This window comes from Chiloscyllium plagiosum, unplaced genomic scaffold (assembly GCF_037043375.1).
Source record: "Chiloscyllium plagiosum isolate Xiang-an unplaced genomic scaffold, Cpla_swu_hap1 HiC_scaffold_11, whole genome shotgun sequence".
Classification (NCBI taxonomy): Eukaryota; Metazoa; Chordata; class Chondrichthyes; order Orectolobiformes; family Hemiscylliidae; genus Chiloscyllium; species Chiloscyllium plagiosum.
Window position 1 is genome coordinate 71,716,040 of NW_028270149.1, and position 25,315 is coordinate 71,741,354.

Here is a 25,315-nt window from a genome sequence, read left to right on the forward strand (position 1 = left end):
GCGCCAGAGACCCGGGTTCAATTCCCATCTCAGGCGACTGACTGTGTGGAGTTTGCACGTTCTCCCCATGTCTGCGTGGGTTTCCTCCGGGTGCTCCGGTTTCTTCCCACAGTCCAAAGATGTGCAGGTCAGGTGAATTGGCCATGCTAAATTGCCCGTAGTGTTAGGTAAGGGGTAAATGTAGGGGTATGGGTGGGTTGCGCTTCGCCGGGTCGGTGTGGACTTGTTGGGCCGAAGGGCCTGTTTCCACACTGTAATGTAATCTAATCTAATCTAAAAATCTAATCTAATCTAATCTAAAAATCTAAGAACAAAACTTAGATCAAAGATACAAAGCTTGTTTATTTGGGTGGAGAGAGAGATGCTGACCTGCTTAGGCTCTGAATGAGGTGTTGTGTTATGGCATGACAATGGATATGTTTTAAAAAACAAATGTGAATCCAAGCTCTAAAATGAGGACGGGGTGATAAAGGGATATTAGAAAAGCTAAAATAAAAACCAAGTGCTGGAGAAACTCAATAGGTCTGACAGTATCTTTGGAGAGAAAATCAGAGTTAACATTTCAAATCCCAAGAGTCCTGGAAACATCAACTCTTTCTCTCTCCACAGAGCTACTGAATTTCTCTTGCACTTCATTTTATTTCAGATTTCTACCATCGGCAGCACAGTAATTGTCATGCAAGGAGAATGCAGGGTGCTAGTTATATGAATGTGCAGGTTGCAGCCAGGACAGCTGATAAGCAACATCGTCAAGGCTTGATCAAAAGAAAAGAAATTAGACAGGGAGAGGGAAACACCCAAGCAGTCAGTTTCCAGAACAAGGAAATCTATTCCTCTCAATTGTTTTGTTGCATGAGAATTCTGGATAATAGGAACTTTACTGTATTTTACTTTTATTATAGACAGAAAAACTAAGCAGGTTTAAATGTAAACTAACACTCATTAAGCTGTTGTGATGGAGCAGAAACATAGGAGCAGAAGTCGACCATTCAGCTCTGAAACCTGCTCTGCTTTCAGTATGATCATGGCTGATCAGCCATTTCAGTGTCTTTTCCCCAGATATCCCCAGGTGTATTTATGTCACTGGTATTTAGAAATCTCAAAATCTCTTGTAAAAATACTGAATTTCCATAATTCTCTAGGGTAGAGAATCCCAAACATTCACAGACTTCTGAGTAAAAGGAAATTCTTCCAATCTCTTTCCTAAGTGACATTACCATATTTTGAATCCCTCTATTCTAGACTTCCCAACCAGGGTAAATAACTGCATCTAGCCAGTTCCTTTCAGTACTGAGTAGATTTCAATGAGATTACCTCTTTTCCTTCAAAACTCTGGACAACACTAGCCTAGTTTCTTCAATGTGTATTCATAGGATTGACCCACTTCTGGAGATGCACCCTATCCTGCTAGCTCTTAACCGAATCCTATTCTTTGCACAATTAAGTTACTGTTCCTATTTACTTTCTGACCTTTCTTCAAACAAAAAATTGCATTCTCAGAAATTAAACCAACATTCATCTGCTTCTACTTCAAAAATCCAACTTCTTAAATAGCAGTAGTGTATATTAAACGTCTTTATCACACATGCTTTCTCTTAGATTGCATGGTGGTCTTCCATTTTCTCCCTGCCTGTGCACTTCTAAACTGCATTGTGCATGTTAGCCTAAAAGTGTGACCCACGTAGTTTCTGCCTTACGGATGCACAACAGTGACTTGAGCTACCATGCCATTTTTGGAACTGGAACTCAATGGATGTGTTCATCTGGAATATGTTGTGTATGTTCGGTGTTGTGACTATTTTGGAGACCATGGATAGAGCAGGGTCAGGAATGGATGTTGCACGTTCCAGGGTTTAGATATTTCATTAAGAACAGGGAAAGCGGTAAAAGAGGGGGGGAGTGTAGCCTTGTTAGTCAAGGACAGTATAACGGTGGCTGAAAAAACTTTTGATGAGGACTCGTTTACTGAGGTAGTATGGGCTGAGCTTGGAAACAGGAGAGGAGAGGTCACACTGTTGGTAGTTTTTTATAGGCCTCTGCAGAGTTCCAGGTATGTGGAGGAGAGGATTGGCAAAACAATTCTGGGTAGGAGTGAAAGGAACAGGGTGGTCATTACGGGGGACTTTAACTTCCCCAACATTGACTGGAAATGCTAAAACTGTAGTATGTCAGATGGATCAGTTTTTGTCCAATGTGTGCAGGGGAGGTTTCCTGACACAGTATGTCGAAGGGCTGACAAGAGGGAAGGCCACACTGGATCTGGTGCTTGGTAATGAACCAGGCCAGGTGTTTGATTTAATGGTAGGTGAACACTTTGCAGAAAGTGACCATAATTCGGTTACGTTTAATTTAGCGAAGGAAAGGGATAGGTACATGCCACAGGGCAAGAGTTATAGATGGGGGAAGGGCAATTATAATGTGATTAGGCAAGACTTGGTATGCATAGAATGGGGTAGCAAAATGCAGGGGATGGTGTCAATCGGAATGTGGAGCTGGTTTAAGGAACAGATATTGCGTGTCATTGATTGGTATGACCCTGTCAGGCAGGGAGAAAGTAATAAGGTAAGGGAACCATGGTTTACTACAGAAATTGCATCTTTTGTTAAGCGGAAGAAGGAGGCCTATGTGATGATGAGACGAGATGGTTCAGATGCGGCAATGGAGAGTTACAGATTAGCTAGGAAGGATTTAAAGAGAGAGTTAAGAAGAGCAAAGAGAGGACATGAACAGTCTTTAGCAAGTAGACTAAAGGAGACACCTAAGGTGTTCTATAGCTATGTGAGGAATAAAAGGATGACTACGGTAGGAATAGGGCCAGTCAAAGACAGAAGTGGGAAGTTGTGTGTGGACCCTGTGGATTTCTCATCTGTTTGCACTCAGGAAAGGGAGAATATTGTAAAGGAGCAGAATGAGATATCATATATTAGGCTGGAAAGGATCGAGGTTAGTAAGGAAGAGGTATTATCAATTCTAGAAGGATTGAAAGTAGACAAGTCCCCTCGGCCAGATGGGATTTATCCAAGGATTCTCTGGGAAGCTAGGGAGGAAGTGTTGGAGCCTCTGGCTTTGATCTTTGAGTTGTCATTGTCTACAAGTTTACTACTAGAGGACTGGAGGATTGCAAATGTTGTGGCCTTGTTCAAGAAGGGCAGTAAAGATGACCCAAGTAATTATAGACCAGTGAGCCTTATGTCTGTTGTAGGGAAAGTTTAGGAAAGGATTATAAGAGAGAGGATTTCTAATCATCTTACAATCAATAATTTATTGCAGATAGTCAACATGGATTCATCATGGGTAGGTCATGTCTCACAAACCTCATGGAGTTTCTTGAGAAGGTGACCAAATGTTTTTGAGGGTAGGGCAGTTGATGTGGTGTACATGGACTTCAGTAAGGCCTTTGATAAGGTTCCACATGGTAGGCTGTTGGAGAAAATGCAGAGGCATGGGATGAAGGGCGATTTAGCAGTTTGGAATAGAAACTGGCAGTGAGTGATGTTCGATGGAAAATATTCAGCCTGGAGTCCAGTTACTAGTGGTATGCCACAAGGATCTGTTTTGGGATCATTGCTGTTTGTCATTTTTATAAATTACTTCCACGTACATAGATCCCTGAAAGTTGCCACCCAGGTTGATAGTGCTGTTAAGAAGGCATACAGTGTGTTAGGTTTAGACTTAAATAGTGACTTAAATCACTCACCAACCATCCCTTCCTGAAAAGAAAATCCTCTGTCCTTACTAACTATGCATCCATCTCAAACCTCTTCATTCCTGTTATTGAATATGCTAATACCTCCCATTGGGTCAGGTTCTTTTTCCCCAGGAGTCGATACAGAAAAATGGGTGATGAAGGTTGTGTGTAAAGAGTGATACAACAAAGTAGTCAAGCATGACATTATCTGTGATAGATGTTGTGTAATTCTGTAGGTTCCAATCCAGACAGGCAGTCTACTTTGAAGGCAGGTGTGTAACATGTGAGGTTTCAGTATTTAGATAACTTCAGTCACTTTATCAGTGTAGTGGAATGTAGTGTGTTGAGTCAGTCTTGTGAATGGAATATATAGAAATATTGGTAAGCATAGAACCCATACTGTATACTTGTGTATTTTTTATTCATTTGCTTTGATTTATTGTAATCGTGTGAACCTAAGTACAGTGAAAATCTTTGTTTGTGAGCAGTACAGGCAAATCATAGTAAGCAAGGACATATAGGATGCTTAGAGTGAGGCATACAGGCTACACTGCACAGGAGGTGTATGAAACAAGATCAACATTAACAAGAACAACATTATAAGAGATTCTATTCATCAGTCTAATAATGGCAGGGAAGAAGCTGTTCTTGAGCCTGTTGGTGCATGTGTTCAAGCTTGTGTATCTCTTGTCTGAAGGAAGAAGTTGTAGGAGATCATAACTGGGGTGGGAGGGGTCTTTGATGATGTTGGCTGCCTTTCCATGGCAATGAGAAGTGTAAATGGAGTCCTTGGCTGGAAGGTTAGTTTCTGTGATGGCCTAGGCTGTGCACACAACTTTCTGTAGTTTCTTAGAGTCCTGGACAGAGCAGTTGCCTTTATACACCTGGGTAGTATGCTTTATGTGGTACATCTGTAAAGGTTGGTGAGGGTCCTTATAGAGGTGCCACATTTTCTAAGCCGTCTGAGGAAGAAGAGGCGTTGTTGTGCCGCCTTGGCCGTCACTCCGAGGAACTTGATGCTCTCAGCCTCCACTCAGTTGATGTAGGTGGGGTCATGTTCTCCTTTGTTTCTGAACTCAATGATCAGATCTTTCATTTTGCTGATATTGAGATAGAGGTTGTTATCATTGAACCATGACACCAAGCCTTCTGTATTGTATATTGTATTTTGTATTATGACTCGTCATTTGATATTAGTCCTACCACGGTGGTGGTTGTCAGCAGACTTGTAGGTGGCATTCATTCAGAGTTTGGCTACACAGTTGTGGCTGTACAGTGAGTACAGTAGGAGGCTGAGAATGCATCCTGGGGGGGGGGCTGCATTGCTGATTGTTATCGTGGAGGAGTTGCAGTCGTCCATCTTCACTGATTGTAGTCTATGGGTCAGGAAGCTGAGGATCCAGTTGCAGAAAGCGGGTAAGATACCTAGATCTCTGAGCTTTGACATCGGTCTGGAAGGGATAATGGTGTTGAAGGCGGAGCGGTAGTCGATGAGTAGGAGTCTGACATAGCTGTTCTCATTGTCCAGATGTTTCAGGAATGAGTGCAGGGCTAGGAAAATGGCATCTGCTGTGGACCTGTTACGTGGCAGGCTGGGAGACTAGAGTTGATGTGGGCCATGACCAGCCTCTTGACGCACTTCATAATTATGGGGGTCAGAGCCATGGGACAGTAGTCATTAAGGTACATTGCATGTGCTTTCTTTGGTATGGGGATGATGGTAGTCTTCTTGAAGCAGGTAGGGACTTCGGTTTGTAGGAAGGAGTGGTTGAGGATGTCACTAAATACTTCTTTCAGCTGATCCACACAGGATATTAGTGCATGACCAGGGACTCCATCCGGGCCCATTACTTTCCTTGGGTTGACTCTCATTTGTGGGATGTAGGCATTGCTGGCTGGCTAGCATTTATTGCCCATCCCTCATTGCCCTTGAGAAAATGGTGGTGAGTGCCTTCTCAAATTGCTGCAGTCCAGCTGCGAGTGGGTTGATATTACAGCAACGTAAATAGTTAGTGTAATGATAAACTTGACATCTGAGTCAACGAGAACCCAATCTTAATGGCATATGCTCCATGAGCTAACAGGGCAGCGCATAGGCCATAGCATGCTAGTATTGGTGTTTGACGCAGGAGACCACATCACAGTGACATGACAAGGGGTTGGTTGTGAGGGTTCAGGATTTGATACAGAGAGGCTAAGCAAGAATAAAGGACGGTGAACTCAGATATTCCGATGAATTGAAATGAAGAAGAGGTTGAGTGCACAGGCTGGTGCAAAGTGGTGAGAAAACTCCGTTGTTCTTTTACTGATTCTCGAATCGTCAGAGAACAGGATATGAAATGAAAGAGGACTAGAACAAAGTGAGATGCCTAAGGGAGGAGAAAATGCCACATGAGTAGGAAGACAGATCAAGGTGTTTCACGCATCACCACTACAGGGAGCGAAATAGGACTCTTATGCCCAGCTCCCTACCCGCTACACCTATCCTATCCCTGTAACCCTGCATTTCCCATGGATAACCCACCTAACCTGCACAGCTCTGGATACTGTGGCAAATCTAGCGTGGCCAATCCACCCAACATGCACATCTTTGTGGGAGGAACCTGGAGCACGCGGAGGAAACCAGCGCACCTGGAGAAACCCATGCAAACATGGGGAGAACATACAAACTCCACACAGACAGTTGAATAAGGGTGGAATGGAACCTGGCTTGGAGAGGCAGAATATTGACAACTTGCCGTAGCAAGGCTTAATTTAGCGCAAAGTAGTCAGCATTTCACAGCCATGTATCTACCAGAGCCAATCAAATCATCTGCTTTAAGCTCAAGAATCACCTGATGAAGGGGCAGCACTTTGGAAGCTTGTGATTTCAAATAAACCTGTTGGACAATAACCTGGTGTCGTATGACTTCTGACCTTGTGCACCCCAGTCCAACACTGGCATTTCTACATCAAAGCTCAAGAATGGCAGAGCCATGTTCACAATTAGACAAGCATTCCAGAGGTGGATGTAGAAGAGAATCTTTAGTATCTGATTTGCTGACAGAGTCCTCAAGGTTAGCACTGGAGGAGAGGTTCAGACCAGCAAGAATTTGTCCTTTGGGTTTCCTGAAGAAGGGCTTATGCCCGAAACGTCGATTCTCCTGCTCCTTGGATGCTGCCTGACCTGCTGCGCTTGTCCAGCAACATATTTTTCAGCTTTGGGTGCACTAGGCAGAGTAGGTTAGCAAGAGGACAGGAAGGAACAATGTTCAGGTATCGTAGATGAGTTCTCCAGGAGTTGTTGAACCATAAAAAAGTTTGAGTCAAGTTTGGGATTGCAACAAGAGAATAGTCAGTGCTGAGGGGATTTAAGGGAGCAAGTGCCTGACAATGGAAAAAACAAAAGTGAAAAAAGGGAGGTAGTGGTGTAGATGGGGTAAGGAGTGAAAGTAGAAATCAAAATGATGGATTTGGGTCAAGAGTAGCAGCCCAATTGTACAATAATTGTAGGATTCTGATAAGAAATGAAGCAGTAACACTAGTCAGCTTATTGAATATACTTTTTAAGAACTGTATTCCAAAGCTTCGAAAACCATGCTTATCAGTAGCCAATTCAAGTTTAGAGCCCTCTGGAAGGCAGCATCGAAAAAGCAGGTTGACTGGAAACATCAATGGTGATTAGTGTGGCCGGTTTAGAGATGGGGTTGGCTTTACAGTACTTTTTAAAAATGGATCGAAACAAATCAAGCTTGCAGTGCATTTGAATTAGTGATTTTTTTTATTTGAATGCATTCATGGAATGTGTGTGTCACTGGCTGAACCAATTTTTATTGCCTGTCTCTAGTTGCCTTTGAGAGGATGGTAGTATGATTCCTTCTTGAGCTGTTGTAAGTGGACTTAAAATGATGTTAGCGAGGGAGTTTCAGGATTTCAACCCAGTGACAGTGAAGGCACAGCAATATATTTCCTAGTCAGATTGGGGAGTGGCTTGGAGAGGAACTTGCAGATTGTCACATTCTTGTGAATCTGTTACCATTGCCCTTCCAGATGGTAGTGGTCACTGAATTAGAAGGTGCTGTCTAAGGATGTCCGGTGAATTTCTGCAGTGCATCTTGTTGATAGTGCACACTGCTGCTACTGAGGGTTGGTGGTGAAGTGACTGAATAATTAGCATCTCATCCAAAAAAAATGCGCTACTTTGAATTGGATAGTATCACACATTTGTATTTGTTTTACTTAATTAGGGAGAATTTTGCTGAAAAAAATCACAAGCAAGTGGATCATTGTGGACTGAAGCAATATAAGATGATTAGTGTGAGATAACATTTTCTCCACTTCGCTAGTGATTAATACAGGGGCCCCACATAGGTTTTGTTATGCTGTTAATCTACTCATTCACAAAATTTGCTCAAGATGCGATCAACTTTGTTCTTTTGGCTGCTGACCTGTGTATTAATTTTATGATTTTCCTCATTTTGGTGGAGTTGCACAAATTGCTTAGTATTCAGATATTCTCAGCTCATGCTGCACTGTTTCCTCTCAAATTTACTTTCTTTTCTCAGTTTTTGTAATTGTGGTATTTTTTGATTTACCCCTCAATTTTCATAATGGATTTGTAGTTGTTTCCAAGCTGAAGATATAGCACTGTACCAAGGACTTGACCTGCTGCTGAACCTCCAATGCCTGGGCGATCAGGGCTAGTTGCCTTACTCCAAATGCAGTGTCTGTGCTCACCTTCAAACAAAAAATGTATTCCATGCTAAAGTTCACTTATCTTTTTGTGTTGTTGGTGAGAAATGGATATCCTAAACAGCTGGGAGAACATAGAACCTCTCTAATGACTTACCGTTTATGAAAAGAATGTTAATTTTTGTTAGGTATTATCACTTATTCTGATCGACAGTGTATATTTTACATCCATTTATAATGTAAGATGAATTATCATTATCCATGCTTAACATTATAGCACCCATGTGCTCAGAACTGAACCCTTTCTACCTGGTTATCCTATGATAGATTATCATAATGCTTTCTAGATACTATAGATTCACAGCAGGATGAAATCTATAGTTCCCATAATTAATTTCACCCAAACAATTTCTGGACCAAACAAAGACAGGTTTTTAAACAAAAACTATCCAGACATTTCTAATGTATAAAACAAAGCAACTTGATGTAGGTTAACTTTAGATTTGTACTTCGCTCAATATAAGGCTCCATAAGGAAAATAGAATTCCTAAAATTCCCAATGCAAGATAAAACGGTAACAAAAATACCTATTATTTTCCAAATCGTGTGTTTGTGGCAAATAGCAGAAAAGATTTGTCACCAATAATTCAAAGGATGTCTCAACACTGAATATGTTTCTTCTGTGCACATAATTTTTTTCCTCCTCATTCTCCTTATCTTGCAAGTGTGTTAGCTGTGTAAGAATGGGTTGCCTTTTGCACTGTCTGAGAAATTATTTAAAGACTTGGGAAAGGGAAGGGTTTTCTTTTGGGTTAGCAAGTGAAAAATGTAGCTGTACTTCACTTTCCCAGTTAGTGCTGTATGTGTGAACAACATGTATGATATGGTATGTTAAAAAAATTAGGATAAACTAGTGAAAATCTGTAATCTTTTGATTTAGACAATTGCTTTTAGTGAGATTAAATAAACCTTTTTCTCCTCTTAAATAGAACCTTGAATTAAGATTAAAGGTTATTTTACCAGAAGATGTAGGTGCAGCATTAATGGATGGGGTGGTACTTTGTCATCTTACCAATCATATTCGGCCACGATCAGTGGCGAGCATCCACGTCCCATCACCAGCAGTGGTAAGTTCACTTACAGTAAAATATATACTGTTTTTAAGAAAGGTTTCTCCTGATTCTAATGAAATTTGACTTTTTAAGTATGTTGTTTTTCAGAATCATTTAGAAACTACTGTGGGTGTATCAAGTTATCTAGATGGATAGCAGAATTATCTAATGGAAAACCCTAAAAGTTGATACAATCAACAGAATTTTGGTTAAGAAATCTTGAGTATAATTATTGTAGTTCAGTTTTGATCTAACACTTTTGCATAACATTAGCTGTATTTGACTATATGGCTTTAAGCTCCCTGTTTATGTCTCGAACATATGTGAGCACGCCTTGTTTTTTAAAGTATATCATGTGAAGAAACACATTCATACTCATTGAAAGGTTTCTTAAACCTTTTCCAAATCTGACCGTGGAAGAATAGCTCCATTAAAATTGATTGCATTAACTAGCTTTGGTATTTATTCTCCGTTTCACAACCCTTTCACCTTATTCTTGGTCTAGGGTACCTAAGTATTTATTTGATCATTGAATTTAAAATACTGTACACAACCACAAATAGGTAAGAGTAATGGTTGTGATGTTTGCCAGAAATGAGCTAATTGGTTGATGGCATTGTTACAAAACACAGGTTTTATAATGCAAGTTGGAGAAAGTGGGTGAAGTGAAACCCTTGTAGTGAAGCAGACAGTCGAGAGGTGAACGTGTGTGGTACTCTGGGAACAGTAACAGTGAGATTATAAAGACGAGCAGGAGTGGAGAGGTCCCAGAAGCAAGCAGATAGGTGGTGGGCCTGCTAAACAAAGTCAAAGCGTGAAATCTCGGGAGAGCAGTTGAGAGGATGCAGAGCAGATTTACTAGGATGCTGCCTGGGCTGGAGGGAAGACCAATGAGGAAAGTCTGGGCAGATGAGGTTGTTTTCCTTGGAGCATCGAAAGTTAAGATGGATTCTGATAGAGAAATATAAGATTAGGAGGAGGACAGGATGGAAGGCACTTTTTACAATAATAGAGGGGTCAATAACCAGGAGAGACAGATTTTAAGTAAGAAGAAGGCTTTGAGGAGTGTAATGGGAGTCTTGAACTCACTACCTGAAAAAGTGGTTAAAACACTCAGAACATTTACACAGTATTTAAATACTCACTTATATTACCACAGACTGTAAGGCTAAGTGCAAGAAAATGGTATTAGATTAGGTAGGTTTTTATTCACCAGCATGGACATAATTGGCTAAGTGACTTCCTGTGCTTTAAACATCTATGATTACAGTAGTTGTCTGTGTTTGGATACTTGAGCTTGAATTGCATTGGGTAACAGTCTCATTATTGCAAAAAATTTCTGGGAGGGATAAAATCAAAAGAAATGGCATAATATGCCACGAAACTCATAGAATTCAAAGCATAGATTAATAACAGTACAGAAGGTGAGTCACATGTCTGTGATAGCTCTTTGTTAATGCAACTCACCTCCACCCATATCTCTCCTTTTCCTACAACAATGCAAAACTTTTCTCTTCCAATAATTTTTACAATTTTTGCTTTGAATGACACTATTGATTCTACCTTCACTGCAATCTCAGGCAATGCATGTCACACCTTAACCACTCTCTTCATAAAAGATTTTTGCTCATGTTGCCACTAGTTCTGCCAATCATCTTAAATCTATAGGAACAAAAACAAAGTATTGGAGATTTTGGACTAAAATAGAAAATATTAAACATACTGTTCTGGCTTCAGAAAGAAACAGTTCAAATTTGGCATTGGTGAACCTTTGTCAGGCTATTTGGCTCTCATGTTCATCCAAGTCACTCGAGTTAAATCAGATTGCACAAAATTACACTCAAAAATTCTGAGATGTGAAATATATTCAAGTTTGAGAAGGGCAGGACAGTTGGCGAAATGGCCATGGATAGGGCCTGTCTTCCTGCAGTAGTTGAGGTGGACTTCATGCTGCTATCCCTGCGAAATTCATTTCCTCTATACTTTCCAAATTGGCATGTTTTGTCAAACGTTTGCAAAATACCTTTTATTAAATTGTAGTAAAAATGGACGAAAGACAAGATATTAACTTTTGTTAACTGATCAAATATAATTTTCCTGAAGAAGATGCAACTTTTTTTATTATGTTTTTAAAAACTGGCAGTTCATAACAAGCATTTTTCTGCGAAAAATATTTGAAATTTATTGCTCTGCTATGTTGCAAGTTACAAAATGCCAAATTATTTTTGCTAATCATTCAATTCTTAGAAATTACAGCATGTCGATTAGTAAATCATTACTGTGTTGCAAATAGTGTCAGAAAGACATCAAATTTACCATTGTACAACATCTATCATACTGAGAACAGTAATCATGGGAAGGTGATGCAGTCAGAATAGCGTGGGTGGCTGCAGTTGTTATCACTTTTTGAGTATTGAGTAATTTTCCTTCTAAGAGAATGAAAATACAGGTAAAAAAATGTATGATTATTATCTAGACTGATAAATGAAGACTGAACTTAACATTTGCATCAGTTTTCTGTTCATCTAACAAGTGATCTGAAACTTAACTTCAAAAGTAAGTTAATCCTGTTGTGTGCAAACTAGTGGAATGCTTAAAAATCTCAACTGCAGATGCTGGAAATCTGAAACAAAAATAGTTCTGGAGAAACAGCAGGTCTGGAAAGATCTATCAAAAAGACAGAGTTAATATATGGAGTCCAATGACTCTGATAAAAAAAAAACGAAGAGAAAGGAAGAACTTCTGTGCATTCATAAACTTCATTAAATTAAAAGCAGGGCAAAGAAGGTTCATCTCATTCTGAGAATGAAGCCTGTATCAGATGAGGAAAGTATGAATGGGTAATGTGTGGATTGATTGGAGTTCAGAAGAATTAGAGATCATCATCTTAAAATGTAAGACCTATGGAGCTTTCATTGTGTAGATGTGGATGATTCCTCTGCATACAAGAGCCACTCCTTGGTCTACATTGTTTGCGGAGTGGATGTTGAATTTATGATCTGCCAGCAAAATAGTGAAGAATGAGTGTTCTAAATTTTCTTACCAGAGAGTTTCTTTTTGTCTCAGATGCTTTAAATTGATTAGTCAATTAATATGTACCAAATTGTAATGGTTATGTTAATGCAGCCTTGTACATATTTTATGAAAATAAAAGATATGCAATGAAATGACCTAATTTTCTTTACTTTCTAGCCTAAACTGAGTATGGCAAAGTGCAGAAGGAATGTTGAAAATTTTCTCGAAGCTTGCAGAAAATTGGGGGTTCCAGAGGTAATATATAGTGTATTTGTGTGGTGCAAGCCACATAACACTGTAAAAATGCTGTTTGAAAGCTTGGAATTTAACACTCAATGCCTGAATTTGAAATTGGAATGCTTTACCACAGATTGAGGTTTGAGAGGGGATTTATTCAATCACACCTCATAAGGGGAAAAGTCTACAGTTTTCCAAATAACAGTTATGCCTTCCATGATGAGTTATTTCCAATGTTGTAAAATCGACTTAAGACATTTTGGTATTCTTTTACAGTTGTTTCAGACATTCTGGCTTACAATTTTGGAATTTATTGCGAGCAGTGGAGTTTAAAGATAGGCAACTGCACAGTGCTTTAGAGAGACTACACTTCAAGTATTGTGTATTTTTTCATCCACATACTTGAAGATGTATTTGCAATGGAATCGATCCAGAGTAGGTTCCACAGGTTTAATCATGGGATGAAAGGTTGACTTGTTTTACGAGAAATGGTTGAGCCTATATTCCTTGGAGTTTAAGAAAAACAAGATCTTATTGAAACGTACAAGATAGTAAAGGAGCTTATTAGAGTGGATACTGAGAACTTGTTTTCCTCATGATGGAATCTAGACATAGGAGGGCAGATGAGGCAGTTTTTCTTTGTGAGTTGTAGGTTTTGGGGATTTTCTTTCCATAATGCAGTCAAGGCTGAGTCATTGAAAGTGTTCAAGGTTAAGTTAGGCAAATTTTTGATCTGCAAGAATGGTGAGGATTATGGGATCAGGCAAGAAAAGATCCTTGAGTTAAGGCCACAGTCTTACTAGGTATAATCATATTGAGGCTCAGTGGGGTGACCTGCCGACTCGTTCTTCGAGATCTTAAGTCACAATGGTATGAGCCTCCAGTGGCATAGTTCTGGAATGAGCTGTCAGTCTGCCAGTAAAATTCTTCATTTGGACAGATGACAGTTATTCAAGAGTTATCACACAGCTGTATCAGTTCAACATGTTTTTGTTTTTATTACTTCCAGAAACCGCAAGTAGTTTTGACTAGTGCCCCTTGCAGCATTTTTCTACATTCGGCTAGCTCCTGACGCATTGCCTTTGTACGATATATTTACATTATCTTTAGAGTATAAAAACTGCAATCTTCTGAATCCAAAAGCAAACAACGGGAAGGCTACTTCCTGAGAATAGATGGTGTAATTAGTTTCTTAAAAATTATAAAAGTAGCATTAATTCTCTAGTAAGATTTTGTTTATCTACTTTTTTACTGATTATTGTACTGCATGTAGAAACTGCAGGATTTCTTATGATCTGAATTTTCTGCTGCACTTTGAGGAGAAAGTGAGGACTGCAGATGCTGGAGATCAGAGCTTAAAAATGTGTTGCTGGAAAGGCGCAGCAGGCCAGGCAGCATCAAAGGAACAGGAGAATCGACGTTTCGGGCATGAAGAAGGGTTATGCCCGAAACGTCAATTCTACTGTTCCTTTGATGCTGCATGGCCTGCTGCGCTTTTCTAGCAACACATTTTTAAGCTACTGCATTTTGAGGTCCATTATAGATTTGGTTGGGAGGCTGCAAGTTAATTTTTTTTTCTAATCAACCCGTTCAGAAATTTTAGTACACCTGTCGAGAGTAGGTGAGACATTGACCCAGGCAAATTAATTTTGATTAATTTGTTTATAATTGGCATCAGCTTGTCGCTTGAGCGTTCAATTTCACCTGATATTTAGAAAGCTCTGGCAATATGGAGAACAGCAAAGACATGATGCATGAGGTAGATGGTGTATTCAGGTGATTATAAACCATTCATAACAGGTGCACTAAATGAAGTGATTCAATCAATTACAAAGTACATAACTAGGTTACCAGGATGGTCATTTTCAAAGGTTATCATACTTCCCATGGTATAGCTCAATATCTAAATCAAGAAATAACTAAGATAATCCAAGAGTAACATTTCAAGCGAGAATAAAGCTTTCTTCAGTCATTTTTGAGGAAATGGCAGGCTATGTTATGCAAGCTAATAAATAAAACTTAGTTAGACCGTACTTATGTGGGAAAATTATTTTGAGCAACATGCTCTGCTGCAAAAACAATTTTGTTATGCTAAGGAGATTTCTTCAAATATCTCATGGCAAAGTTTGGTTGAACTCAGTAGAGATCGTCAGTAATGGAATTGAATGTCAAATGAACCCATGACTCTTGCTCAGTTCCACAACGGGGAACTGGATTTGCTGCCCACTCTACCAGCAAGAATATGATACTGATGTTTAGTTTGAAGTATTCTGCTCACTTATGAAATTATGTTAGCACTCTTGAGTTCCAACCTGTTGTTGGAGTGTGTTGAGGGAGTCAATTGGCCCTTCTTGATAAATCCCAAAAGTAGCAGCAAAACTGCTAAGGTCATGAACTAATAACTCTTAATCGATTTAATAATTAAAATCAATTGCGTCTGTACATTAAGTATGCAAATCTAGTAGATCTGGTTAAATGACGATAAATTATGGAGGTTACAGAGGCAGTTTGGCTCTGTCATTATAGTTCAGCACTAACTGACCTGTGAATCACTATTTGACGGACCCATGATTAATTTGAATATAAATTAATCAGATTAATTTATGAATTTTGTCATTTGGTTGGTAAGTTAGTCACATTAGATGAATCAATTGATGGAATAAATCAGTTTTTACACTCATAGTTAGCAGTGTATCTAGAACATAGGTAATCTTGTGATGCAAATTAGCATGGTGGATTATTCCTCCTGTGGAATAATGGTGCTTTTCATTGAAGATAGTGATGAACTTCTAAGGTGATATTAGAATCTGTTCGATCTTATGCTCCTGGGTAAATTTGCCTCTATCAGTATGTATTTTTGGCAAGATGGTTTCAAACTAATTTCTCTTAATTTAAAAGAAATATCTAAATTATGCATTTTGTATCAGAAAATATTATTGATTCTTATAGTTCTTGTTGTGCCTCATTTAACCCCCAACACTCATCGTTTGGAGATGAAAGATGACCAGTATACACTTGACTGGAGAAAATTTCTTTTATTTACACTAGATAAATGCTTCCTGTACTATACTTTGTTTCAGGTTTTACATTGTTGATTCTACTAGTGCATTTCTGACTAACATCTCTTCTATTGCTATAAAAATGCCATTTAAATCGATTTGCCAGGCATCTCATTAATTTTAGAATTGTTTTAGTACTAAATAAATAACAATGTATCGTGAAAAATGAGATTTAGTGAAAATTAAAATTTCTGTTTTCACAGGTAAATATAACTTGTGGCTTTGAATTCTGAGTAACCAAGTAGATAAGTTTTAAATGTATTGGATACACAAGTAGTAATGAAAAAGATTCTAGACCAATTAAATGTGAGATGTGGGAATGCCTGAGCAACTGCATGATCTCCTGAGAGGTGACTTGCGTTTGGCATGCAGACACTTGTGGAATTAACTTCTATTTGAATCTAATTCTTTGCTTACCTTATTTCAGGATAAACTTTGTCTTCCTCATCATATATTGGAAGAAAGGGGACTGGTGAAAGTGGGTTCTACAGTGCAAGCTCTACTTGAACTACCTACATCTAAACACACGCAATTATCTGCTGTGTAATTAACATTCTTGGTTGACAGTCAAGGTTAAAATAAGTTATTGTATTTGTTGAAATAATAGTTAAGCCATTTTCTTTTAAAATCCAATGCAAAAGCTCTCACTACTTAAGCCAGCAGTTGGATTAAATATCCATGTTTATCTGTTTTGTCAGGTACTGTATTTACATCCAGCAAGCCACACCTGCCATGCTACAAAGTTCAGAATAAGATGTTTTGTCATTTTCCTGATCTCTGTCATCAGATAGGAAGCTTCTTCTATCTAGGTTTAAGAGGAAAAATCATTCTCACAACATTGTTTAATTATTCATAGTATTCAGGCTATTTCCCCCTCCCACTAGCTCGACAAACTTTCATTTCTAATCAAACTTATCCTTGTGTTAACACGAGAAAAGATTTTCAATGCTTTAACGATCTTTTGGTTTTTGTATAATGACTTTTTTTTATAGCTGTGTTATGTTTGTGACTTCAGTTTAGGTTTAAGAGTTGGTCAGTAAATTTTACTTTAATTGGTGCCCACTAGTGCCATTGTTTTCTCAGGGCTATTAGCTTTTCTATGTCGGATTCAACAACTGGTTCATACTTTTTTTTATATATTGTGTGCCATTGAGCCTTTTTAAAATATAAGACCTCCATGACTGTTCCTGTTAGCTCAGACTACTTGAATTTTTGAAGTATGCCAGATTTGTGAGAGACTAGAATAAAAACAGAAAATGCTGGAAATACTCAAAAGGATCTGACAGCCACTGTGAAGTCAAACCAAGTCAACCTTTTGGGTCTGTAACCTGTTACCTGATGATGCTTGACTTGAGTATTTCCAGAACTTTGTTTTATTTCAGACTTCCACCATCCGCAATATTTTATCTTTACTGAAATGATGTAGGACTTACTAATGGCACAAAAAGAAGTTGGAAATGAAGCCTTTCAGGCTTCTGTAATGTCTTTACATAAGACATTTACTGTATTTCATTTAATATTGAAAAGAATCAAAAAGCAGTTTAATAAAACTAACTTTAAATCAGTTTTGTAGGAGGAGTTGTACGAGCCAAAATTATTTGTTGCCTGCTTTGGATGTACAAGCAAAGTCTTTACTGTGCTAATTTCTACGAAAGCAGGATATTGAGCAAAGGGACCTTACATTGTATCTGACAGCAGTGTCTGTTAGTGTGAGACTTAATATTAATGTTAGATGAGTGCCATTCAGTGAGTTGTAACACAGTCTTGAGTAGGCCTTGAGCAGTAAACATGCTTCAGTACTGACTGGCTGTAAAAGACATCTGTCAAAAGTCCCCACTTTCACATCCAGAGTAATTTCTGATTCCAACCTGTAGAAAATCTTTCTATCGATAACTTCACAACCTTTCTCTGAGAAGAAAATATCATGTAGTTGATGTGTATAGAATGTGGGCTTACATATGGGCGGGTCATAAGACTGATTTATGTTTTTCTCATATTTGGGTTTCATGTCACTAAGCAAAAGCTCATGTTCTTTGTTTTGGAGAACCTCTGTATTTACTAGCCTCTTCATGCTGATCTGCACAGTGGTGGCTACTCATTCACCGTTCATTGAAAACTCCCCTTCACTGAATCTTTCATCTGCTCCTAATGTGGCAAAGTTTAGGGTTCTGGCCTTCCCCTGTGAACAAAGACTGTTCAGTATCTCTTTCTATCTATCAAGCTTTTGTATGTCTCACTTTTCACTTTGTCTTATGATTCTTCACCAACACCTTGGTCATGTGTGCATCAGACTTAAAGCTGTTACTAGATCCAAATGCTTCTTAACGAGACTTCGGCCAAAAACCTAAGGCCCAAGCTAAACTAACTAGGAGTCACCAGGACTGGGAGAAAATCCAAAAGGTGCCGGTGTTTTCTTTGAATACTAATGGGGACTAAATACATTTAAAGTATGAAAATGCTAGTTTGGAAAAATAATACTTTATACCATTATCCATTATTAAATTGTCCTCCTAACTAATACGTCCATCAATCATGGAAAATAAATTGCTGAGAAGATGCTCACTTCCTAGCTGCCTAGTGTTTCCAGATTTTAGAGACCGACTCTAATATGTGGCTGAAAACTAGTTGACTATTGATTCATCTTGCAAAATTTATTTTTAAAAGACTTTTTTTTGAAGATGTTTTCATTTTTGTGTTCTGTTACTTGTGTTCAATTGAAAGTGCACTATTTTGGCTTCACACTTCCCCATTACCTTTCACCTTTCCACATAATCTGACCATGACCCTCTGTAAATTTATGCTCCTATCTACACAATGTACTGTGCCTCAACTTTAGTGTTGTCTCCACATTGAGGTATGCAACTTTGTTCCTTCTTCCCAAAAAAAAGTTTACGAGTAGACTTTTGGGAAATCTTGCATCCTTACTTTGCCTCTTACTTTCCAAGCAATTACCAAATGATTGGGAACATGCCAATGTTAGCCACAATTATCCAAAATGTGGAAGGGTTGCACTGTGAGGGTCATCATGAATTCTTAATTTGAAGATTTATTGTCTAAAGATTTTAATTCACTGATAAGATCTCTAGAAATGAAGTATTTTCATTATGTTGGTCAACTTTCTATACAAAGCAAGTGCAATCCCAGTTTCCATTTTAAACTACTGTTACATATTTAACAAAGTTATATCTTAAAGGTTAATAGTTGGCTAATGGGTATTAATCTGGCATTAGAAACCAGATAGCGCTGTTGCACATTCCTGATCATTCAGAGGGCTACAAATAACTGCCAGATGCCAAGTTTTTAAATAGTTTCAAACTTGAAACTGTATATGTTCTGCAAAAACTGTTAGCAGCAGGAATGTAGCTTGTACTGCATTACTTGGTACAACATTATATTCCTCAGGATACCAGGACCAAGGAACTAAACTATTGCTGCATTTTCTATTTCAGAACTATGGGCTGATTTGATTAATTTCTTCAGAAAGAAAAATACTTGCTTCTTCCTCCAAATATCTAGCTAAACATCTAAGCCTAGAGACATTTTTGTTGATATAAAATGACATAAATGAAGGTTCAAAGAAATACTTTAAGGATAAATCAGTAACTAGCATGCAGTATTGAGATGTCAGTGCAGTATGGAGTGTTTGCCAGGAATGTGAATCAATGAAGGTTACATTTATTGCTCATTCCAAATTAGCCTGTAAAGGTGGTGGTTTGGGATTTTGTGTTTGAACTGTATTAATCCTTATTGTGATGGCCCCGCATAGGGAATTCCATGACATTGACTTGTTGACAATGAAGAGGATGTGACATGTCCAAGTAAAGATGACGCAATGTGGTAATGGTATTTGCATTAAAGTGCTAGTCTTGATAGTAGAGGTTATAGAGTTTGAAAAGGTGAACTTGGGGAATTGCGTCAATGTATTTTGTCGATGGTGTGTCATGCAGGCACAATATGCAGATGGTGTGTATTGTATTCAATGACAGGGAATATGTCAAAGCAGACTGCTTTGTCCTTCATGGAGTTTATTTTGTAGCAGCTCTCATCTAAGGACATGTACTGTATTATGTTGTGCTCCTCATTGAAGCTTTTTCTGGAGTGGTCAGGTGGTGAGCCATCAGTTACTGATTGCAGAAAACCAATTGTTTGCCCTATGCTTGTACTTTGGGAATTGGAGATCACCAAGGTTTGTCGGTACTTAACAAGACTTTTCTCTTGATTGTTAAAAATCACACAACACCAGGTTATAGTTCAGCAGGTTTATTTGGAAGTACTAGCTTTCAGACTGCTGCTGCTTCGTCAGGTAGCTAGCTTTCTATGGAACTTACAGTAATTAGATTTTGGTCGCTACACCATAACTCACCACAAAATCTGGGCAACTCTGCTGGGAATTTTGTCTGGTTTTCTCTTTCAAGATTTGTAACAGAAGTTGTGTTTGGGTCTTTATCTTGGGTTGTTACTGGAAAGTTGTCCTTTTACTTTAAAAGAACCATTTGTACTGCCCATTAAATTGAAGACCACTGCCAGAATGTGGAGGAAAGAAATTAAAAAGTTTAAATTTTTGTCATTATATTGGAAATGCTTATTGAAAGATTAGATAGAAAATCGTGCGTTAGCTTATGTAAGACAAGACAAAACAAAAAAAGAAGAGGAGAAAGATAAAAGGGACAGTAATAAAAGTCCATTGTATTTGTATTTTTAACCACAACTGTTAAAATGCAGCACAGAAAATAGTTGTTAATAATTTGAATGCCTTTTGTAGTATTAATGTAGTATCAATTGAAAACATACAAAACCATTTAGCACAAGAAGATTAGGATTTCCTTCAGTCTGTGGTTATGAGATGCTTTGATCAAGACGTTAAAGTTATTGTAGACTAAATGCAGATGCATCATCAAATTCTGTCATCATAACTTGAATAGAAAAATCATTAGAAGAATTCCCATCAGCTTCTATTGACAATTAAACAAGTGACTATTATGTTCAAGAAATGCTAAAAGCAATAGTAGTAACTTTATCGCCGAAAGTTGACACCTTGATGCAATCAAATGTAACTTGATGAAAATGAAATGCATTTAACTACTGTACAATGTTCAGTTTTAGTTCAGTGCATCCTTTGTTTGCCAAAAGAAAATATATTGTTTTGCAAATAGAAGTAAATACAGCACACAGATATTGAAGCTGGCTGATTTTATCAATGGAACTTTTCATAAATTTTATTTGTATAATTTTTAAAATTGTGCTTTGGCTTTTTTTAAGCTTAAACTTGTAATTCCAACTATTTAATTTGCTATATGATTTTGTTTACACATTTTAGTATAAAGTTTTGATTAAGTCTTTTTAACTCTTCAGGAAATATAAATTTTAATTTATTTCATTTTAAAGTCTTTTTTAGATGAAATTACATTATACTTCAGAATGCAACAAAAATTGCTTAGATTTGCAGAAAATTTACAAATTAAATTTATTTCAAATAGACAATGAATAACATTTGTGAATGCTTGTTATTGGTTAGCAATACACAACTTAGGCCTTGTATTTGCAGATTTTTTTGAACAACTCTCTATTGTACAGTATTTTGTTTGGAAGTTTCACTTATTGGAAGGAGAACTACATAAGCATATTATTGAGACTGAAAATACAGCAATATTTCAGGAATCATATTTGAATTGAAGCAAAGTTAGCTCTCTTGAAGAAGAGACTTGCTGTTCATAGACAAATTAGGCCCATCTTTCATCTCTGCTCTAAATGTGTGCACTAAATGATATAACGCCTCCTTCCACAAATTCTACTGTCAAAACTCTTGGTGAACAAGTAAAACATTTTTACTGCTGTGCTCAAAACAACTACAGTCACTTTACATCTCCCAGTATGACTTTTTGTTTACATTCCAGAAATGCACTGTCAACATGACTTAAACTATTGACGCAAACTGATATTGGGTGTTAAATCCAGCCTTGAAATTATTTAGCATCAAATATTGAATATGTGGAACACTTGTGGTATAATGGTAATACATCTGAAACAGGAGCCCTGGGTTCAAATCCTACCTGCTTCAGCGTGTGGTAACACCTCTTAACAAGTTGATTTCAAAATAAAAATATCAACTTTGAAAGTAGGGGTCAGGGATGAGTCAAGATGAAGGGTATGTAATTCATAAAGCTTTGTGTTGTCAAAATGGAATCCAATTATGGGTAAGATCTATTTCACAAAATAGCATGGACTTTATATTAATTTTTAATAAAATTTTGAAGTTTACAGATTGTGAAATAACTGCAGAAGGATCTCTAATTTAGTAATGATTTTTCTTTTTACCATTCATGCACCTATAAACATATTTTCCTGTATAAATACCTGATTTTGTGAAAACAGTGGAGTATCATTTGAATAATGAACTTATTTGTTACAAGAAGCATTTCACTGAGCCTGGAGCACTTTTGTGACTATTTCATACATAATTAGGGAACAAAGTTTTGCACAAATAATAAACTGGATTTGTAGTACCATTAAATTTAAGGTCAACTTTTTTCTTTGTAATTAATCCTGTTTCAAAATTTTTTTTTAGAACAGAGGACCTCACCAACTTTCAAAACAAAATAAAAATGTTGCTTGTAACAGGTTTTCAATGTTCATAATTACAATTATGGATAACAAAATAGTTTTAATCAAGATCACAGTTGTATTGACCGAAGTTCCAACTGAGAAAATATGGCAGTAGGGTAAATGAGGCAAAGTGACGCACCAAACTCTAAGGTTCTGTTATGCACTTCCATGATCATATAGAAATATTGACTCATTTGTCAGTTTGCCCTATGATTATCTTACTAGATGTACATATAAATTAAATGTTTATGAAATGTTTACAAACAAAATTAATTTATTGAGAATACCAGAGGAAAACTTGTTATTTGCAACTAAAAACAGATTCTGAGCAATTGAAAATTCAGTAATGGCATTTCAGCAGCAGTTATAAATCAAACTAAGCATAAAGCTCTTTAGTATGGACACTTGTTTCTTGCAATACAAAAGATTGTCTAATGTAAATAAGTGTTACAAATGTCCTATTTCTCTATAATTCCACAGATTATTTCATGCAATGTTTTATTTTGTATATTTCTGTAACTTTAGTTGTCTGTACCATGAATTCACTTGTTAAACTTGCCAAATATGTTTTCTTTTATGAAGCATACAAATGTAAATAGTTTGTATTACATTTTGCATGCATGGATTCCTTTGACCAATCTTGAGACTGTATATATATTATAATGTACAGTATGTTTCATAAACTTTCATGTTTAAGAAATAAATCTGTCTTTTTAGACAATTGTCTTTCTTTGATGCTTCTTTTTGGTTGTTATAGCAGTATTGAAAATGATTCGAAGATGGATTCTATCCTCTTGTTGGTTTATGATTATACTTTGCCTGATGAAAGTTATGGTGCCTGGATCTAATTCTACCACCACAAATATGATACATTGTGATTTAGTATTCACTATGCTGTAGCTGCAGTTTTCTGAGAATAAATTACCGCCATAAACATCAATCTCTTCCCTCTGTCGTCATCCCACATTAGTCTCTGGTCTCATTAATACAGGGAAATTATATTAAATGGATATACATTTTCAATTGCCATATGCTTGCTTATCCAAATATCACAATATTAGAAAAACAGTGCCATTATTGCGATCCCTCTAAACACAATAATGGTAAAACAGAATGTTGAAGTCTAGTCTGAAGAGTATAGATAATATTACTTAAAAATGTTCTCATATTTTGTTAAGTACTTTGGAACATCAAATATATTCCCTGGCTAAACTATTTTTAGGATGGTTTTGCATTAATTTAAAAATTAAAATAAATTTCATTAATCAATAACTTATCTCTGAAATGTATGGATTGGGATTAATGAATATCATTACTTTAGTTTTTGATTGTAAAATATTGTTAACAAAGCTCAGTTATTCAATATAGCATGGATCAGAGGCCTAGCCTCTTCAGTTGCAATATGGTTGTTGCAGTAATGTACCATAAAAGATGTGCTACAAGATCCTTAAATCTCAACACTCCAAATACTCATTTAAATATCTGATGGATAATTACCCTGTAGTTGGAACCCTCAAAAATCTACAGCACAGTCAAAGTTGGAAATTTTGTAGTTTTCTAAATCACTTATCTAAATAGTTATACTGGAGACGCAACTTTGGGTTATCTGTACAGCTGAATGCTCATGAAACAACCCCATTCTGACCTGGCATGAAACCCACATTGTACCCTCGCCCATTCAAATGACACCTTACACACTTGGCTCCCCATCAGGCACCTTACTCCTCCTCTTATCTCTCTTAAACACTTACCCGCTCTCAATAAAGTTCCCAAAAGCACTTGGACAGTTAAACCCCAAAATATAGCAACTACTACTGTAAAAAGGAACATATCTCTACCTTCAATGCTGCCCTTCCGTCGTGCTGGATGGTTCCAAGACCAAGTACATTATGTGATTCTCAAGTTGTCTGATTGAAAAGTCCAGGTCAGGACAAGAATAACAGAAACAAATGGCAATCTGACTGTGTTCGGATAAAAGGTTGTTGAAATAACTCAGCAGGTCTGGCAGCATCTGTGGAGAGGAAGCAGACTCGATGTTTCAAGTCTGGCTACTCCTCAGAACTGATTTTGATTGCCGCCCTCAAAGATTTGATTCATTATAACTCCATTGAGGTTATTCTGGTACTGAACAAAGAAGTGACTGATTTATGCTTAGCTCCATATCACACAATACCATTTGGTTAACAGAAATCTCTCCATCTGTTCTAAAATAAATAAATTGGCAATAGTTAACCATTTGCAGATGAGTTTCAAACTTCAACAACCACCTCTTCAAAAGTGCTTCCACATTTTACTTTAATTGTAAAGATACTACTGTCTAGTGCTAGAACCAATGAAAACAGTTTCTCACTTTTCTATTCTGAATTTCTCAAATTTTAATCCAGTCATTCTGTACCTCAATTCCAGGAAATACAATCCTAGTTTGCATAAGCTCTGCCCTTATCTGTACACTGGAGTCCAGTTATCATTCTGATGAATCATTACTGCAAGGCCAGCACTACATATGCACAGATATAGTGCCAAAAACTGCTCCAGCTATGGTATAAGTATTATTTTACACAGCTTCAGCATAATGTTATCACTCGCGTTCAATTAGCTACAAAGGTTACCATTGAACGAGCCAGTGATTTTCGATTTGTCATAAGATTTTAATGATGGGTGCATCTGTTTCCAAAATCCCTTCAGATTTTCACTGATTTTGTCCTTTTACTATTTAGAAAATGTTCTGTTATGTCCTTTGTAGGGATAGGGTTATCAAAGCGGATGCACTCACATTTGCTTACATCATTGTTGTAGTTTTCCCCCATTAATGTTATCAGTATTTAACTTCTATCTCCATGCCTTAGCTCCTGCAAAGGTTTGTTTTGTGCTACCAGGATAAAGCTTACGTCGTGCTTAGAGCAGTATAATTTTAGCAAATGGAAGGACCA

At 37.4% G+C, this 25,315-nt stretch overlaps 1 protein-coding gene across 4 annotated transcripts in view; it reads left to right on the forward strand.

Moving 5' to 3' along the window:
* lrch2 (leucine-rich repeats and calponin homology (CH) domain containing 2) overlaps nt 1–23,111 on the forward strand; it is a 163,324-nt gene extending 140,213 nt beyond the window's left edge. For all 4 annotated transcript variants that reach the window (XM_043704469.2, XM_043704471.2, XM_043704470.2 and 1 more), the window contains 3 exons: nt 9,349–9,486; nt 12,664–12,741; nt 16,210–23,111. In XM_043704469.2, the coding sequence (XP_043560404.2) occupies nt 9,349–9,486; nt 12,664–12,741; nt 16,210–16,329 (336 nt within the window). In that variant the 3' untranslated portion in view covers nt 16,330–23,111. The remainder of the gene's footprint in view (nt 1–9,348; nt 9,487–12,663; nt 12,742–16,209) is intronic.
* The last annotated feature ends 2,204 nt before the right edge of the window (nt 23,112–25,315 follow it).